General features: G+C 41.5%; 1 protein-coding gene across 4 annotated transcripts in view; it reads right to left on the bottom strand.

Annotated features, from left to right (window-relative positions):
- Nucleotides 1–19928, bottom strand: part of Ctps2 (CTP synthase 2) — a 123402-nt gene that overhangs the window by 37378 nt on the left and 66096 nt on the right. For all 4 annotated transcript variants that reach the window (XM_075957151.1, XM_075957152.1, XM_075957150.1 and 1 more), the window contains exons 14-16: nucleotides 15698–15794; nucleotides 1749–1804; nucleotides 29–125 (exon numbers count right to left, since the gene is read on the bottom strand). In XM_075957151.1, the coding sequence (XP_075813266.1) occupies nucleotides 29–125; nucleotides 1749–1804; nucleotides 15698–15794 (250 nt within the window). The remainder of the gene's footprint in view (nucleotides 1–28; nucleotides 126–1748; nucleotides 1805–15697; nucleotides 15795–19928) is intronic.

Raw genomic sequence — 19928 nt, 5'->3', positions numbered from 1 at the left:
GCTTTCTAGAAACAAAGAACCCACTTACTTGTCAATTCAATAATTTCCATCCTCTTCCCATCTACATCCTGACCAACAAAGCGAAGGTCTTTCTTCTCAAATCGGTTGATCATGTTAGGGTTTACCTGGAAATGAAAGCAAGAAAGTCAAGCTTTGAACTACAGAGAAATTCAAACAGCTTATAAAGAGGTCCTGCATCCATTGGAAGATTTTTCCATTGCATTGACCCTCTACTTAATTCCTATATTCAACACCCCAAATCTCATTTTAAATTCCTGATGAATTTGAGAAATGAAGTCAATTCAAGTCACATGAACCTGGAAGGTTCATGCTGTATCACTCAGAGATAGGATAGGGAAAAGGACCATGGCAATGCAAATATTCTGAATCAGAACCTTGATACCAACCACTTATAGACATCCTTGTATCTGCTGCTTCCCTGAGTTAGGTGTACTTAACAATCTGTGATGGCCAATCTTCATTGTCAGTTTAACTAGATTTACAATTATTGGGGAGACACACTTCTGGGCATGTGTATAGAACATTTCAAAAGAGTTACTGGCTAAGAAGGGAATATCCATCCTGATAGAGGCAGCACTACCCCATGGTTAGGGGAGCTGAACTAAATAAAAAGGAAATAAGGAAAAAATAAGCTGAATATCAGCATTCCTCCCTTCTTCCCTCCCCTTTACTTTCCCTTCTCCCTCCCTTCTTCCTAACTGCTGTCAAAATGGTATCAGATACCTCATATCTGATTTCCCCATCATGATTTCCTTATAATCATGGCCTATTTCTCCCTAAACTGTGAATCAAAATAAATCCTTCCTTAAGTTTGTCTTGTGTGTATTTTACAAAGCAACAAGAAAGTAACATAAACTATCTATCCCCAAATTCTAATTTTTAAAATGTGTATGTGTATAGTGTGCATGTGTATAAGCATATTTGCATGTTATGGGTACACATGGGTATGGGTGCATGTGCTCGAGTGTGCATGCACATGGAAGCCAGAGGTTGATGTTGGGTATCTTCTTTCATAGTCTACTAAGGTTGGGCCCCCTATTGAACCTGGAGCTTGCCCAGCTTGCCCAGAGAATCCTGCTTTAGCCTGCTGTGTGCTGAGATGATAGACAGGCCATCACACTTCCCAGCACTTATGTGGGTGCTAGGAATCTAAATTCTAGTTCTCACACTTATGAGGCAAGCACTTTACCCAGAGCCATCTCCCCCGGACCCCAAATCACAAGTTTGAGTGAGGATTGAAATTCCTCTTTCCCTTGATCTTGGGACTCTTTTCTGTCCCTTTCTAGAAGCTGACTCCAATTGACAAAGACAAATACAATTAACCCATTGTGGTGGTTTGAATAAGAATGCCCCCCATAGGCTCATATTTTTGAATGCTTGGTCATTATCACTATTTGAGAAAGTTTAGAACGATTGGGAAATGTGGCCTTGTTGGAGGAAGTGTGTCACTGGAGGTGGTCTTGAGGTTTCAAATGCTCACACCAGGCCCAGTATCTCTCCTTCCCCCACTCAGTCTGTAAACCAGGATGTAGCATTCAGCTACTGCTCCAGCTTTTTATGTGCAGCTGTGCTCCCCACCATGATGATGAGAGATGCTACAGAAATATAGCAGCCTCACCTACAGATATTATGAAGCTGGACACAGTTCCCAAAGGGCCTACTTAGAATTGCTGGGATTCTCTGCACCAATTATTCACATCCCTCAGTAACTCAGATGAAAGGCATACCTCATAGCGATGTCTGTGTCTTTCTTCTATATAAGGAACGTCACCATAAAGCTTCTCTGTGAAGACATAAGAATGGAATTAACACTGAGTGATGAACTTCAGAAGCAAATCAGGACAAGAGTTTAGATCTCTGTGATCTCCAACAGAGTCAGAGAAAGGACCAGACTCCAAGGAACAATGTAGATTCTCTTGTCTTCCGGTAGGAAATCATGCAGCAATTCTCTTGTCCCTGCTTACCAAGTGCTAAGGTTACAAGGGCACACCACCAGGCTCATCACATGCTGCTGAGGATCAGAGCTCAGGTTCTCATGCTTACAAGGCAAGCACTGTATACACTGAGCCATCTCCCCAGCCCCTATGTCCAATTTTTATAAGGTACTGGTGATCAAACTCATGGCTTTGTGCATGCAAAGGAAGCACTCTACCAACTGAGTCACGTCTCCAGAGCCACCTGAATATTCTCTCACCTTATGTACTAGGTGCTTTTGTGTGTCAACCTGACACAAGCCAGAGTCAGAGAGGAAGGAGCCTCAGCTGAGGAAATGCCTCCTTGAGATGCAGCTGTAAGGATTTTCTCATTTAGTGATCAACAAGGGAGGGCCCAGCCCACGATGGGTGGTGCCATCCCTGGGCTGCTGGTCCTGGGTTCTGTAAGAAAGCTGGTTGAAAAAGCCAGGGAAAGCAAGCCAATAATCAGTACTCCACCATGGCTTCTGCATCTCCAGGATCCTGCCCTGTATGAGTTCCGTCCTGACTTCTTTCAGTGATGAACTGTGGTGTGCAAGTATAAGCCGAATAAATTCTTTCCTCCCCAAATTGCTTTTTGATTATGGTGTTTCATCTCAGCAATAGAAACCATAACCAAGACACCCACTGTCCAGATTACTGCATGTTCAACCTTAAAATATACTCTGACCCTAACATTAGACTTCTGGACTGGGAGTGTAGTTCAGTGGTGTGTGTGTGACCTAACATTAGACTTCTGGACTAGGAGTGTAGTTCAGTGGTGGTGTGTGTGAGTGCTAGAGTGCTAGTTTGGCAGGCACAAGATCCTGGATTTGGGCTAGGGAGATGGCTCAGCATGTGTAAGCATTTGCCTCAAAAGCCTGACAACCCAAGTTCAGTTCACGAAACCCATGTAAAAAATCTAATGTGGTACACATCTGTTATTCCACCATTCCTACAGCACGGTGGAAGATAGAGACAGGAGAACTCTCTGGAAGCTTTCAGCCAAGCAGTCTGAAGTACATAGCACAACAAATGAAACCAGAGAGACCTTCCTCAACAAAGTCAAAGGCCAGAATGAACCCCAGAGTTCTCTGGCCTCTATACATGAACTACAGTACATATGTGCACAAAAATATATATAAACACACACACATGGTATGGCACATACGTGCCCACATACACTAACATACACACACATACACACAGGCACACACACCACAACTCTCATAGACAGATTCTAGGTTTGATTCCCTAACTGCCAGAGGTTTGCGGGGAGTGGTAAAATGAAGACAAAGACTAAAGCACAAAGATGTTCACTGTTGTGTTATTTAACAGACGACACATGGAAACAATGTGAGCATCAAAATGAAAAGGCTGGTGGATTAAATATCACCTTGTTTACCTATGCTCAATCAGGAGCGTGTGGCTGCAAATCAGGCAAGGGGGCACTTAAACAGCCATGTAGCTGCACCACCACGGCTCAGTGCACCACCTTCAGCAAGACCTTGAACACAGCAGTCTATAAAATGGATGCTCAGTGACTACAGGATCACATGGACAGAGCCAGTTCCATCAGCAAATGCCATTCAATAAGGTTGCAATATTAGAACCCACTGAGAAAGCAGTGACGATCTCCACAGCATCAACCCTCGTGGTTCAGATCCCCAGCACATATCAAGGAACAAAAGGGCTGGAGTCCCAGTCAAGCTCTATCAGAATCAGGAGCCACGCTCTGCTCGGTAGACAGACTAGCTATAGATTTTCAAAGACATCATGAAGCTGCAATAGGAAGTCTCCACTGAGAAAGATCAAATTAATGCCTCATGACTTTGAGCTTTTGACTTGGAACAAAAACATACCAATTACATGCCTCTGAGTGAGTGATGATCATAGGCAAGCTTCTGTGTGCGATTCTGCCCATACAGACAGGGTGTGTGGTGATGAAATGAATAATAGCGAACAGTTAAGGTATTCTAGAGAAGTCAGGCGGTGGTAGCCCATGCCTTTAATTCAGCAGTGGGAGGCAAAGGCAGTCAAATCTCTAAGTTCAAGGCCAGCCTGGTCTACACAGTGAGTTCCAAGACAGCCAGAGCTGTTGTTGCACAGAGTAACCCCATCTCTAAAAATTAAAAAAAAATGTTTTAGAGAAAAGTGGGGAGAGTTGAGGCAAAAGAGACCTTTGAGAAATATACTGCTGATATACTGCCAAAGGGTGGGGTCATTCAGGATCACCTCTGTACTAAAACTATTGGTTCATACAAAGAAAAATGGGAAAGAGCAGTGATACACAGTTGGAAAGTAGGGAGGCATTACACCAACTCTGTGTGAACCTCAGAAACTTTGTGATTTATGAACTATTTCTAGCGTAAGGCAGTCTGTACTTGCTAAGGTGTCTATCTCACAGGCGACAGGAAGAGGGAGGGAGAAGGAGAAGACAGAGACTCTGAAGCCAGACTAAATGGCTTTAAATCCCTCTATGCTATTAAACAGATATGTACCTTGGGTAAATGAGCTAGTCTTGATGCCTCAGTTTTCCCTATCTGTGAAATGGGAATTATGATTATCCCCACTTTATAGAGTCATTGTGAAGATCAAATAAATCCAAGTATTAAAACAGTAAAGAAATCAAATCTATAACTGTTATTGTTACTTCTAAATAATGAAATAAAAATAGAAAGGAAGGATGTAGAACATAAGTTCTATGTGGTAAAAGACAAAATAGGGACCTGTCTGATCTTTAACAGCAACACCTATCACACAGCAGGTAGTGACAGACTTGGGGTGAATAAATGGAACATGCATATACAATGCACATAGTGTATGAGACATTTCTGGAATTTTTGTTATCAATTTACTTATTTATTGGTACTAAAGATTAAACCTAAGTCCTTGGACACACTAGGGAAGTGCTCAAACATTGATTAAGTCACACTGTCTTTGTCAGTCTTACTTTTATTTTAAAAAGTTCTTTATTTTGAGACAAGGTCTCACTAAATTAATTCCCTGGGCTGGCCTTAAACTTGCTCTGTGGCCCATGCAGGCTTTGAATTTGTGATTCTCCTGCCTCAGTTTCTGGGGTAGCTGCGATTACTGGCTGAGCCACCACATCCAGCTGTTTGGAATTTTTATTTTATGCATTTAAAATCTTTTATTGCTTACAAATCTATTAGAAATAAACTCAGAAAAGCAACCCATGGTGATGCTTTAAAGTTCTGAGTTAAGAATAAGCTTAGGGGCTAGTGCGATGGCTCAGCAGTTAAGAGCACTCATATACATAAAATTAAATTTTAAAGATAATAATATCAGAAATTATGCTCATAAAGTCTCACTACATGACTCTCCAAATTGAGCTGAACAAGGATGGCAACAATGAGCATGTCAAACTGGCTGGGGGAAAGCCCACACTGCCCCAACCCTCCAAAGAACTGAGGAAGGCTGGGAGTGGGAGAGGCGGTCTTCCCCAGGGAAGAGCACAGCAATTGGTTGTCCATTGCCAAACAGTCAACCCTGAAAACATACATACAAGTAATATACAAGTAACATTATACAGATTCAACAGGTTATTTATCCTGTCATATAAAATCCACTTGCTCTTCCATCATTTTGTTTCTCACCACACCCCACCCCCCAGCCTTGGCATTTTGGTCCCCAATAAACCTTTTTTTCTACTCATGGAGTAGTCCGCTTCAGTGGTTTCTCTGTGTCGTCACTTATACTTGAAGACAAGCACGTCACCAAGCGAGCTCTCTCGCAAGCCCTCTATCCAATATTGATTCAGCACTCCTGTGCCTCCTTTGCAGACAAGGAAACTTTCTTTTTGCTATTGTTGTTTATTGTTTTTTTTTTTTTGAGATAATGTTTCTCTGTGTCGCCCTGACTGTTCTGGAACTCTGTTAGCTAGGTTGGCCTCAAACTCAAGAGTGCTGCCTCCCATGTGCTGGAATTAAAGGTGTGTGCCACCATGCCCAGCCAAAGACACTTCCATAAGGAGCCCAGGGTAGGGTCTTACTTTCTTAGACCCCTGCTCCCACAAGACACTGATCCTAGAACCCATGGAACCTTACTTGGAGTTATCAACAGAAAGGACTTTTTGCTTTGAGAACTGTTTGGATTTTTCCTCTTTAAGTTCCAGCTATTCCATATCATGTGAAGGTCAAGAGTCAGCTCAGTGGTTTTCTAACAAGTGACCTGGATGACAAAGATTCTGTCCTGTATAAAATGGTCGTTGGGTCCGAGGCTGTGACAGGAATAACTGAAGTGCTGCACATTGGAAAGTACACAATCAGGACCTGAATACAGCAGTACATGCCTAGAACCCCCAGCCCCTTGGAGGTAAAGGCAGGATGGAGTGTTCCAGACAAGCCTGGGCTATATAGTGAAAGGCAGCCCCCAAGCCCAAGGGCTAGGGATGTATCTCAGAGAGAACATGTCTCATATGCACAAGGTTCTCTATCCCCAACACCATAAATAAAGAAAACAAAAGTAAAGAATCAGGGCCTGCTTCTAACTTTCTCCTCTCCTTGCTACTTTTGGACTTCAATGTCATTCCTTCCACTTCTATGAAACAATGCATTCATTTTCAATATCTAAACAGCTTCCCCTTCCCTAATTTTATGTTTTTTGATCAGCTTTAATGTCATTTTTATATATTTTTTATTTATTTTATCAGATATTTGAATGTATACCATTTGAGTGCCTGGTGCCTAAGGACACCAGAAGGGCATTTGATCTTCTGGAACTAAAATTACAGGTGATTGTGAGCCACCATGTGGGTGTTAGCAATCTAACCATGTCCTCTGGAGAGCAGTCAGTGTTCTTAACCATTGAGCCACCTCTCCAGATCAGTGTGTCAAACTTTTGAGGATAAAACATCACAATTTAAACACATCATCCTGCTTTCAACCCTACACTGCAGTGCTTTATTGTCTTTCATGGATTTTGTTTGTCAGATGCTGAGGATAGAGCCTTGTGTATGTTAGACAAGCATTCTACCACAGAGCTATATCCCCAAGCCTCCTTATTTAAAAAAGAGAGAGAAGACAGCAGTAGAGGGAAGAGAGAGAACCTGTAAAAAAAAAACAAAGGTTATTTGCTCCCCTCTTCTCAAGCCAGCCTCACCCCAACCCACCCCGGTGCAGAGGCTCACCAGGGCCTCATACATGATTGGAAAATACTCCAACAGTGAGCTATGCCCCCAGTCCAATTGATTCCCATTTGTTGTGGAATATTTGTTTACCCTGTAAAAAACGTGTCTTTGCCAAGGCACCTTCTGATTGGTTTGATAAAGGGCTAAATGGCCAATAGCTAGTCAAGAAGAGAATAGGCGGGATTTCCAGGAAAAGAGAGAACTCTGGGAAAAAGAAAGACTGGATTAGCTAGAGAGACAGAGGGAAAAAACAGGAGGTATGGGACAAAAGAAAAATAATGCCATGTGGCAGAATGTAGATTAATGTAAATGGGTTAAGTTATAAGAGGTAGTGGAGAACAAGCTTAAGCTAAGGCCAAGCTTTTGTAATTAATAACAAGTGTTGGTGTCATTATTTGCAGGCAAAAAAAAAAAAGTTCCAAGTAGGCTTGGTGTTCATGGCATACAGAGGCATGGCTCTTTAAAAGGGCCCTGCTACTGAGCACTTGAATGGGGTTTATGAGCAGTGGCAAGCTACTTGGTGATGGGAGACTAGGTAGAAATGCTTACTGCAGTGTGGACCCAGAAGCTTCCCAGAGCTGGGGCAGATAGACTTCCCAAGTCAGGGCCCACAGGCATGAGGCTCCACTCTTACCAACCTGAAGGGGACATAGCCAGCTGACACACCATGTGCTAAGTAGAGCCACACAATGGAGGGCCTCACCACTGCTTAGCAGTTTAACGTTTGGTTCACACAGAGAAGGCTACAGAAGCACAAGAAGTCAGTTCCAGGCCAAAACAAACTCTGAAAAGGGTACAGTGTGCTTAAAAATGTGCTTAGATACTAAAGAAAGAAAATGGGATAGACAGTCATAGAAAATAAATAAATGAACAATTTTAAAAAATAGGCCAGACGGTAGTGGTGCACATCTTTAATGCCAGCACTCAGGAGGCAGAGGCAGGCGGATCTCTGAGTTCATGGCCAGCCTAGTCTACAAAAAGAGTTCTAGGATAGCCAGGACTATTTCACAGAGAAACCCTATCTCAAAAGCAAGCAAGCAAGAAAGAAAGAAACAAACAAACAAACAAACAAACAAAGAAAGACCTACCATGGGCAACTGAATGAGAACCCCATCTCAAAATAAAAAAAGTAAAAAGAACTGAGGATGTGGTTCAGTGGCAAAGTGCTTGCTTGAGGCTCAAGTTCAATCCCCTCTACTGAAAAAAATATATTTTAGAGAGTAATTTTTTAACAATGATACTGTAGGGCCAGAGAGGCACTCAGTAGAAGGCTAGAAGCCAACATATGGACAGTGTCACATGACCTGGTTCTGACTCTCCCAACCTCCCAGATGCTCTTTTGCCTTCAGCCAACCATTTTCTCTGTCAAAAACAGAGATGCTGTATTAAGTAGCTTGGTCTTTCTTCTATGCCACTTAGCAGGATAGCTAACAGGCAGATAGGAAGTGAGGATGCCATCTTTCACTCCTCTCCCTACCATGTGCTGCTTCTTGTTCACGATTCAGCCAACCTCCTGGTCCAGCCCATCACCAACAATGACCTTTCATATTTGTTTGCTTTCTTTATCTCAAACATTTAGGAAAATTTTCAAAAGTCACAGAAAATGAGACAAGATTAAACTTCAGTTTCCACCAATAAAGTTATATTGCCTACCTGAACAGCGTGATGGCTGCTCCTGAATTAGAAAAAAAAAAATGCATCAACCACTGGTTTCGATCATTTGGGTGACAGACTTGGGGACGGAAAGACCTCTCCCTGCTAACAAAACCTGAGACCTAAGCAATCTCCACTCAAGCAAACCAACAATTGGTTGGGGAAGAAAAGGGCCTGTGTAGCAATGGAAAAAGTCAGTCAAAGGCAGCAGTGAAGATTAACTTCTGATCTCGATAACAGAGCAGGCAAACCAATGATGTGAGCAGAAAACTAGGGAATGGAGGACAATGGCAGAGCTGATGTCATTCTGAACTTACTCACCCTTCTTTCAAACAATCGGGTTCAAACAATCTGGCAGAATTACCAGTCATAAAGTGCTCATAGCCTTGGACCTAATAACCCAACTTCTGGAAACCTGTCTTAAGGAAACATTGAAAGGAACAAAAAGCCCGTGTGGAGATGTCCCAATCAGCACTTTTCTTATAAAACGCTGGAACCAATCTGAAATGGTTATCAGTAGGAAATGAATCAGCACATTAGGGCTCCTTAACTCAATTAAACACTATATACCCGGGGCCAGGTACACTGGAACACACCTGAAGTCCTCAGCATTCAGAACACTTGAGCCCGAGAGCTCAAAGCAAACCCGAGTAACAAGAACTACTGGGGGTGGGGGAAGAAGACAGAGACGAGAACAATGACTGACAAGCAGTCTGGTAATCTCATAAGTGAGAGGTGGAGGCAGAAAGATCAGGTGTCAAGGTCTTTGCCTATATAGTGAGTTCCAGGCCAATATGGGCTACATGAGACCCTGACTCAAAACTACAGCTCTCTGTGTGTTTCAGTTTTCTCTAAGGACAAGTTTGTTGACAGGTTATCCAGTCCCAAGTGGTCAGTCCTAAACACACATGTACATACAAGTAAACACTAAATGGACTCAGTAGGTTTGACACACACACACACACAAAACAACAACAACAGCAATAATCATAGAGGTTGTGAATTTGAGGAATTTGAGGTGCATACACAGGAGAAGTTGGATTGGGGAGAAGTGAAGTGATGTAAATTCAGCACTCATGATGAAATTCTCAAAAGGAGGGGGGAAGTGGGAGGGAAATGGGAGGAGGTGGAAATTTTTAATAAATAAATAAACTTAAATTTTAAAAATACATATATACACATACTAAAGCCTAAACGGACACAAAACCCAGATACATAAAATTATGCTACAATAAAAGAATATAGAGATTAAGCACAATAAAGTTCAGAAAAGACCACAGATACACAAACTTAGAGAGTCATAAACAGTTTAGAAAAACAGCTGATGTTTAACGGCCTTTAAACCAGCTTCAACAATTCCACACACACTACCATTGGCCCTTTTATTTAAAGGGCCTTGCCCCACTTTGAGGCAGGCAGGCCTCAAACTTACTATATAGCCAAATATGACCTTGGATTTTTCTTTTGCTTTTTGTTTTGTTTTGTTTTCCAAGATAGGGTTTCTCTATGCAGTTCTAGAATTCTCTCCATAAACCAGGATGACCTCAAACTCAAAAATCCGTATGCCACTGCCTCCCAAAGTGCTGGAATTAAAGGTACGGGCCACCACTGCCTTTCTTGACATCGAATTTTTTTAGCCTCTTGCCTCTACCTCCCAGGTGCTGGGATTACAAGTATGCACACCACCAGGAGGTCCTGCTCATTCAGTGCAAGGGATGGAACTCAGGGCTTCACGCGTCAGACGCAAGCATTCTATCAATTGAGTTACATTCTCATCTCCTAAGGCCCTTGAAACAAATAAACAAAACAAAACCCAATCTCAAAGAACACATCCACACAGGACACAGAACAGAAACAAACTCTTATGAATACAGTTTTTATAAACAGGGTAAATAATGACCACAGGTACCTTTGTTCAGATAAATTTATACATATAATCCCTGGCTCAGAAAGAGTGAATTCAATTTTTCACAACCCTTATTGGATTAACAAGTGACAGAAGATAAGCAAGAATTGTCCCTCAATAGAAAAGTATTCAAGCTTTCTTCTGCTGGAGGGCAACCTTTTATTAAAGACTTCTTTACTTTCCTGCTTCTCCCTAAGTACAAAGCACTGAGTACAGGCCTACAAATCAAATTGAAATTAAAAGAGGATAGCATAAAAACAATCTCTATCAAAATTGTTAATCATTTTAATCATTTTGTTTCATTGGTTTTTGGTTTGGGTTTGAAATAGGATTTCAATGTGTATTCCTAGCTGTCCTGGAACTCACTATGTAGATTAGGCTGGTCTTGAACTCACAGAGATGTCCCTGCCTCTGCCTCCCAGCTGCTGGGATTAAAGGTGTGTGTCACTTGCCCAGCTCAAAATGGTAAATCATTTTTACAGGTAGCATAGGCAAATGTATTTTGCTCACACCAACCTTGCAAAAATGTGCTGACTAGAAAAGAAGCCTACAAAATAAATGTCTCAGTTTGTGGAAAAAATAAGATCCTACAAAATAAATATTCTACCTAGGGAGCCAAAAGCCCACAATATTACAAGGCTTTGTTTGTTTGTTAATAAAAGACATTCAATAGAATAATGGCGAAAGTTGTTAGCACTTAGCAGCCATTGCTAAAGACCTCATGGGAAGCTAGTTTCACCAGGTAGGGAAGCAAAACTTTATGCTTGCTAAAGACCACAGGTACACACGCCACCTGCCTTTTGTAAAGAAAGAAGGACAATTTAAAATGAAGGCAATCAGGAAACTGAGGATATGTGGCTCAGTTGGTAGAGCAAGTTCCTTGGGTGTGATCTCCAGCATGGCTTAAATTGGGAGTGGTAGCTCAAAAGAGAAGGGAAAGACAGAAGGAACAAAGTCATCCTTGACTATGCAGTGAGTTTGAGGCCAGCCTAGACTATATTAGCCCCTATATAAAAAATTAATACATGAATAAAATTAAAGCAATCAAGTTTAATAAATCATTGAGTAAAACAGCCCATAAGCTTGTAAGCAGACTTTTGAAATTGCCATACAACCACACAATGGACTATTATATAGCGATTACAAGAAAGGAAATACTGATGCGTGTTATCATGGATGAAACCTGAAAGCAGTGTGTTTAGTGATGGAAGCCAGATATAAAAGGCCTTCTTTCATGTAGTTTCATTTACATTAAAATGCCAGAATAGGTAAATTTTTAAAAAGTGGATCGATGATTGCCAGAGGCTGCGGAAATAAAGGTGTACAGAAATTTCTATTGGAGGTAATGAAAATGATCTAAAATTGACACTGACGACAGTAGGCCATCTTCATGGATACTCTAGTGATGGCTGAACAGCTCTGTGAGTACAATGAAACCAGCAAATTGTATACTAACAGATGAATTATATGCTGTGGGTCTTATGTCTCTATAAAAAATTATCTTTGGTGCTATGCTTACGTTTCATAAAATTCACAGTCATGGAGATGTCTCAGAAGGTAAAGATTCTAGCCAGGCAGTGGTGGCAATATACTTTTAATCCCAGCACTCGGGAGGCAGAAGACAGATGTCTGTGAGTTCAAAGTGAACCTCTGTGAGTTCGAGGCCAGTTTGGTCTACAAAGTGAATTCCAGGAGAGCCAGAACTGTTACACAGAGAAACAATGTCTCAATAAAAATCTTAAAATATATTAAACACAATGATTTTTTTATAAAAGTTTAATACAGTTATCACCAAATCTTTCACAACACATAATTTTGATCATCTTTTTCACTAACCATTTTGGGTTTTTTTTTTCACTTATACAATTACAAGAACAAAGTTTCAAAGACTTTGAAAAGAACTGAAAGGCAGAGAAGCACTAACAGTCATAAAGAGAAAGCTCTTACATTTGTAAAGGAAAGTGCAGGAACAAAAGCCTCTTGCAGAAAGGAAGAAAGGCTGTTCACTGGTCTACTTGGTTGTTCAACTTCAAGCTTGCTAAGAGGCACTATGCTTTTCCCAAGCTTTAGACCATCCTTTAAGGAAACAGTATTTTCAATCTTACTCTTCCTTCAGTTAGGAAGGTGTTTTGCTTTATTTGAAAGTGGGACCTGAGACAGGGTCTTGGTTCTGAATATGACTTTAATCCTCCAGTCTCTACCTTCTGAGTGCTGAGATCACAAGCCTACCGGTACCATCCTACCCAACTCTTGGTTTTTATGATGCTGGGCTGGAACAGAGGGTCCCATACACGTGGGGCTAGGGCTCTACCACTGAACCCCATTCTCTGCCCCAGAAGATATTCTTACGAATGGCTCTGGATACCAGAGCTCTCCAGGCCCTGAAGCACCTTGCCCTTCCCAGCCGTATTTTTTTCACTTGTTTTGAGGCCCTGGGAAGACAGGATTGCTTCCTGTCCAGCCCCTGCTAGAGCTGCAGAACCCAGCATGGTGCATATGCACAGGACAGGCACTCAAGATACATTTAGTAAATTAAATTATGGGCTCTGGGGTTTGGTTAACATGAAGCTATTCTCACATAATATGATAATCTATGAAGCAAGGTCCACAGAAATAATAATTAACCCTGTGGGGATCAGGAAAATCAGCAAATTATCAGCTAGTAAGCCAGGTTTTTCTCTCTCCCTATGCAGGGATTCTTCTACTGGAGGGACAGAAACCTGTTGTTTGTTTGTTTGTTTGTTTACTGATTTTTCAAAACAGGGTTTCTCTGTGTAATAGCCCTGGCTGTCCTAGAACTCACTCTGTAGACCAGGCTGGCTAGACTGCCTGCCTCTGCCAGACTGTTTATTTTTTTAAGTCTTCTAGACTGCCTATCTCCCCCCGTCTTTCTGTCTTTCTATGTCTCTGTCTCTCTGTCTCGTGTGTGTGTGTGTGTGTGTGTGTGTGTGTGTGTGTGTGTGTGTGTAGGTCAGAGGACAATTTGCGAGAGTCAATTCTCTTCTTCAACTATGTGGGTCTCAGGATCAAGCGTAGGTCATCAAGCTTGGTGGGAAGTGCTTTTGGCCACTGAGTGATCTCTCCGGACTCCCAGACTTAGGAGACACACAACTATCCTCCTCTCTACAGGAAGTTCAGGAATGGGGAACTAAATAAGGCAAGTCACACAGGAAACCATGAAACAAAAGCCAAATGTGTTGGCACACTTTGAAGTGGGGTCAGACATCAAGGACTTCAAAACCTGCCTCAGCTACATTCAGAAATCCAGGCCTACCAAAACTACGTAATAATGAAACCCAGTGCTGAGAAAAGAATATACCCTACTCTGTGTTATTCCATATTGTATCAACTGGTTTAACAGGCTGTGCACTGTAACTTTACAAGCAAATTTTAACTCCATTTGGAAGAAGCATGAAGGTAGCTCCTGGGTGGATCCATAAACTGCATCATTTTTTAGGCTCAAACTATCGAGTACAAACTGATACATGACTTATTCTGGGAAACAGAGAGAGAGAGAGAGAGACACCATCCTGGAAGTTTATTGAGGAAACTTTAAAGTGTGACGGCATATGGGTATATTAAAACCATATTGAGGAGCCAAACCTAAGAATTTAACAGACACATCAGATCATGGAAAGTATAATTCCCTCACCTAGACCTTTATAAATGATGGGCACTGAATACTGCTATGGCATGGCTCCATGTCAGCCTATCATCTGATACCCCGTTTGTTCATCAAAGGCCAAGGACTCCCTGAGTCCACTTGGTACTTCACTGCTGATATTACCTGCTCAACTGTTCACCCATCTAGACCTGAATCACCTCCTGACCCATTTCCTGCTTTGGTGTCTGCTCTGGACCCAGTGTGACCTTTTCACCATCGGCTTGAATTCTGCAGCTTAGCTCCCAATGCTAACCAGCAGCTCACTCTTGGCACAGATCTCTTTCTTTATCTATACAGACTTTCTCAGCCCACTCTGAAACCTCTTCAACTTTGCTGCAGCCTCTTCAGTTTCTATTCCTTATGTAACCCATACATACATATGGAGGTATACAGATATATTTCCTGTGTGCTATATGATCTGAGAATTAATATCACTAATTAAGTTCAGCATAGGGGCATGGAGAGATTGCTCAGCAGTTAAGAGCATTTGTTGCTTGCTCTTGTAGAGGACCCAACAGTTTCCAACACCCATATCAGGCAGGCCACAACCACCTGTAACTCCAGTTCCAAGGGATTTGACACCTTCTTCTGGCTTCCAGGGGCACCGGCACTCACACATGCACATACCCATACACAGAAGTAAAAATCAATCAGCCCAGCAGTGATGGTGCACACCTCCCAGCACTCTGGAGGAAAAGGCAGGCGGCTCTGTGAGTTCAAGGTCATCCTGGTCTACAGAGTGAGTTCCAGGACAGCCAGGGCTGTTACATAGAGAAACCCTGTCTCAGAAAAAAAAATAAATAAAAAATAAATAAAATAAAATCTTAAAAAGACTGAAATAAAATACTTGCATTCACTTCAGCCAAACTACCAAAGTAGGCATAAGTAAATTTTATGACGATTTCTGCCATTGAAACTGCTATACCTTGTTATTCAATAAATACTACCATTGTGGAAATGTACAAATATGTTCATTTAGGTTTCTGGCTAGCACACGTATCACACACTGGCTCAAACACACAAAAAGGAAACAATGAAAGAGGAAGCCATTTTCAATGTAGGTCCATAAACTCAAAAAAAAAACTTACATTAGTGCTCTCAAGAGAATTTTTGCAGGGACAGGACAAACATAGTATGGAAAAATTATCATTTGATCTCTGGGACACTTTGTACATAACCAATACTCTTCTAAATGAACTTGAATGGGGAGAAAGTAAATTCCTCAAGTGACAGGTCAGCAAGAGCAGGTGACTGGGTGACAGGCTAGCTAGAAAGCTGCGGAAAAGGTTAGTAGGACAGCCATTTGAACCACTCCTAATGTCGTATACAAATCAAAGCTCTGGGATACTTACTCAGTATGGAATTTTCAGTTGTGAAAACAGTTCGTCTTAATCCCAGTCTCATTGTTCCTCCCAAGTCACCAGGGTTGTGTTCAGGCATGTCGATTACCTTTAACAAAACAAATCCAGCTTTACCATCTTCCAAGGATGTAATTCCCCATATTTTTTGCTTTATTTTTAGAGGAACACTTGTTGAGAAAACATTCCCTTGAGTACTGTGTCTGATCAGTTCTTGCAGAGCTCCTGAGAAAAGCAGCCACCTAATACATCCTTCCCAAATTGTACGTACCTCTTACCACCGTTCTCATCTTCCGCTCAAGTCATTTACAAAACAGTGTATCAGAGAGCTAAGTATATAGCCTGGTTAGTAAAATTCTTGCCTGGCATATGTGAAGCCCTGGGTTTGATCCCTAGAACTCCATAAACAGAATGGTGGCACACACCTGTAATTCCAGTGCTAGGGTAGAGCCCTTGCCCAGCATGCACAACGCCCTGGGTTTGATTTCTGGTATCCTATAAAGCAGGCATGGTGGCGAACACCTACAATCCAATCCCAGCACTAGCAAAAAAGAAGCAGGAGGATCAGAAGTTCAAGATCATCTTTGGCTACATAATAAATTCCAAGCCACCCTGGGATACCTGAGACTGCCTCAAAAAAGAAAAAAACAAACAAAGAAAGAGAGGAGACCTTGGAAGATAACTCAGATGATTAAAGTGCCTCCCATGCAGGCATGAGGACTTGAGTTAAGAACCCTAGTACCCAATAAAAGTCAGATGAGGTTGCTCACATGTATGTGTATAATCCCAGAGATCTTGTGGCCAACCAGATTATGCAAATCAATTAGCTCAAAGTTCAGTGAGTAACCCTGTCTCAAAAAACTAAGAGAACCACTGAGAAAGACCCCAGACATCAATCTGTGACCTTCACATGTGTATGCACATGGGTACACACCTGCACAAACACATACATATACCAAACACACACACTCTCTCTCCCTCCCTTCTCCTCTTCTTTCCTCTCCTCTCCATATTCTTGTACATCCTGTGAGTCAAAAATCTAGCAATGCTTCATTTTCTTCATATCCAATCTGCCAAGTCCTATTAATGAACCCCTCTAGACCACCTTGTTCTAAATGAAACCCTTGTAAACTCTGTGATTGCTGAGTAGCTTAGCTCCCCAGGCTTCTGTCTGTGGCCTTGCACAGGGCTTTCCCTCCTCACCGCCCTTCTCTCAGTTGTCTGCTGCCTGCTTCTGGATGAGAAGGGCGGTTGTTACTTTTCCTTACCAGTGTGCCTTTCCAGACAGTAGAAATAAACTGAAGGAATGACTGAACAAACGAACCCCAAGAAAACAAGTTCAGATTTGTTGAGTCACACCACAAAAACTTAGAAAGATGATTAAAAATAAAATCTGTTTTCATTAACCTGGTAATTCCTTTTCCTCAGTTCTGTTTACTATGGTTAACTGTTTTGTTTCACGTTTTTTGGTTTGTTTGTTTTTTGTTTGTTTTTTGAGACAGAGTCTCAATATGTAGTTCTAGCCGTCTAGAACTCACTGTACAGAACAGGCTGGCTTGAACTCACAGAAATTGGTCTGCCTTTCCCTCCTGAATGCTGGGATTAAAGGCCTGTGCCACCACGCCCAGCCATGTTTGTTGTTGTTGTTTTAAGATGTTAGATTAGACTGCAGTTGGGTAAGTCAACCTGTTCTAATAAAATTACTCAGGGTTCTCATAGAAGATTGTTTACACTCCCCCCACCACCACACCCTAAAAGCCACATACAGCTCTAAAGGAAATCCTTAACAACTGGAATTTCTTAAACAAAGAATTTCTAGGAAAATACCTGATTTTATTAGTGCCCCAGGAAACATTTGGAGCCATCTGAACCCTGGGACCCAAGCAAGCTCCAAGAGTCACTGAGGGAAAGGGCTGGGGAAAAATGGAGTATACCTCTCATTGAAATGAGTGCTTGGTTTCTGAATTTCCCTTAACTCTTAGCCTGGCTTCCCTATCTTCTTTGGCTGGCTAATGAGGGCAAGATTAAGTATTACTGAGTGAAGTGAGAGAAGGCAGCCCCCAGTTTAGGAGGCCAAGAGGCTTATAAATGCTTGTGTGTATTTTCTAAGAAAAGGCAGGTAAGATCACAAGAGCTGCTACAGACTAAGAAGTCCTGTGTCTATTCAGAGTCTCAGCTTCCATTTAGGTTCTATTCAAGTTCCAACTATGGTAATAAAGTTCCCTGGGTTCTTGTCAGAGGTGTACTACGATTCTTCAATCAGTTCACCCTTGTTTACACATAAGGTCCAAAGTAAAAAAAAAAAAACAAGAACAGGATGCTTGAACGTTGGAGAATAGGTCAGCAATTAAGAGCATGTGTTGGTTACCCTTGCAAAGGACCTGGGTTTGGTTCCCAGCACTCACAGCCATCCTTGGCTCCGGTTGCCTTCTTCTGTCCTCTAAAGATATCAGGCATGTATGTGGTACACAAGCATACAAACAGGCAAAACAATCATACACATAAAATGTAAATAACTAAATATTTTTTTAAAAGACAAAGGGGCTGGGTGGCGGTGATGTACGCCTTTAATCCCAGCACTCAGGAGGCAGAGGCAGGCAGATCTCTGGGAGTTTGAGGCCAGCCTGGTCTATGGAGCAAGTTCCGAGACAGTCAAGGCTAGACAGTGAAACCTGTCTTGAAAAACCAAAAGAAAAAAGAAAAAGAGCCAGCTGTGGTAGCACACACCTTTACTTCTAGCACTCAGGAGGCAGAGGTAGGCAGATCTTTAAATTCTGGTCACAGCCTGGTCTATATAGTGAGTTCCAGGACAATTAAGGCTATAAAGAGAGAGTCTGTCTCAAAAAAAAAGAAAGAAAGGAAGAAAGAAAGAAAGAAAGAAAGAAAGAAAGAAAGAAAGAAAGAAAGAAAGAAAGAAAGGGAGGAAAGAAGAGAATTAAAAAAAACAAGCCCACATAAATGAGAGTCTATCTCTAAATTTTAAAATATTTTAAGAGAAAAAAGTATAAGATAGAGAGGGGAGGGAGGGAGGAGGAGGAGAGAGAGAAATTTTAAGTTGTCTTTGTGCTCATTTGGTATGAAATTTCTAAATACCCCCAGACCAAAAATCATTTCCCAAACTGAAGTGTAAGGGTGGGGATGGAGAGGAAGCAAATGCATTGGTCATAAAATGGTATTAAATATTCCTCCTGCACCAAGGAAATTTGAAAAGAATAATGTGGTAGCAATGATTTAGAAACCTGAGATTAAGGGAGTAGAATTGAGGATATCAAAGAAAGGGTTGAAGATTGCTGACTTTTTAATCACAGACCTTTTAGAACAATTGACTCTGTCCACTGTACAATTTTAATGAAACAAGTTAAAGGCAGAGAGTGAAATGTATTACTGAGGTCTCACAAGGCTACTAGTTCACACTGTCCATGCCATGTTCAGAAATAGTTACTATGGCCTTCTCCTGGAAAAACACATAAAGAAATCCTAAGAAAAAAAAAAAGAAATCCTAAGGCTTAAGAGCCATGGTGATCCTCTAGTTAGGGGCTGGTGAGAAGCCTCAATGAAAAAAAATACTTGCCTAAGGATCTGAGTTCAATTCCCAGAACCTACATGGTGGAAGGAGAAAACCCATTCCCACAAGTTGTCTTCTGACCTATACTGGTGCACTGTGGTACATACACATGAATTTTTAAAATGTCCTAGCTAGAAGAGCTACAATAGTGTCACTTACCTGCAAGAGATACCCACTGGTGCAATAGTGGCACAAATGTTATGAGAGTAACCAATAATTTTTTATTGGACTTATGGCTCACTCCATGATATGGTAACCATACCTGACACTTTTAATGAGGTCAAGAACCTAGGACGAAATAGGTCATAGGCCAGAGGGAAAACATCCTATTATTCCACTAAATAAACAGAGTAGCAAAACAACTGGAGGCTGGGAGGAGGTGGAAATTTGCTTTTTTTTTTTTGTCTTTTCTTTATTCTCCTTTTATCAATAAAAAAAAATTTAAAAAAATTTAAAAAAAAAGAATTTATACTAAAGAAAAAATTATTTATTAAGTTAGTTTTGGTTTTTCAAGACAGGGTTTCTCTGTGTGGCCCTGGCTGTCCTGGAACTTGCTCTGTTGACCAAGCTGGCCTTGAACTCACAGAGATCTAACTGCCTCAGCCTCCCCACTGCTGGAATTAAATGTGTGCATCACCACCACCTGGCTACAAAACAACT

This window comes from Microtus pennsylvanicus, chromosome X, assembly GCF_037038515.1.
Source record: "Microtus pennsylvanicus isolate mMicPen1 chromosome X, mMicPen1.hap1, whole genome shotgun sequence".
Lineage (NCBI taxonomy): Eukaryota > Metazoa > Chordata > Mammalia > Rodentia > Cricetidae > Microtus > Microtus pennsylvanicus.
Note: the sequence above shows the minus strand (reverse complement) of the source record. Positions and strands in the feature narration are given on the sequence as shown.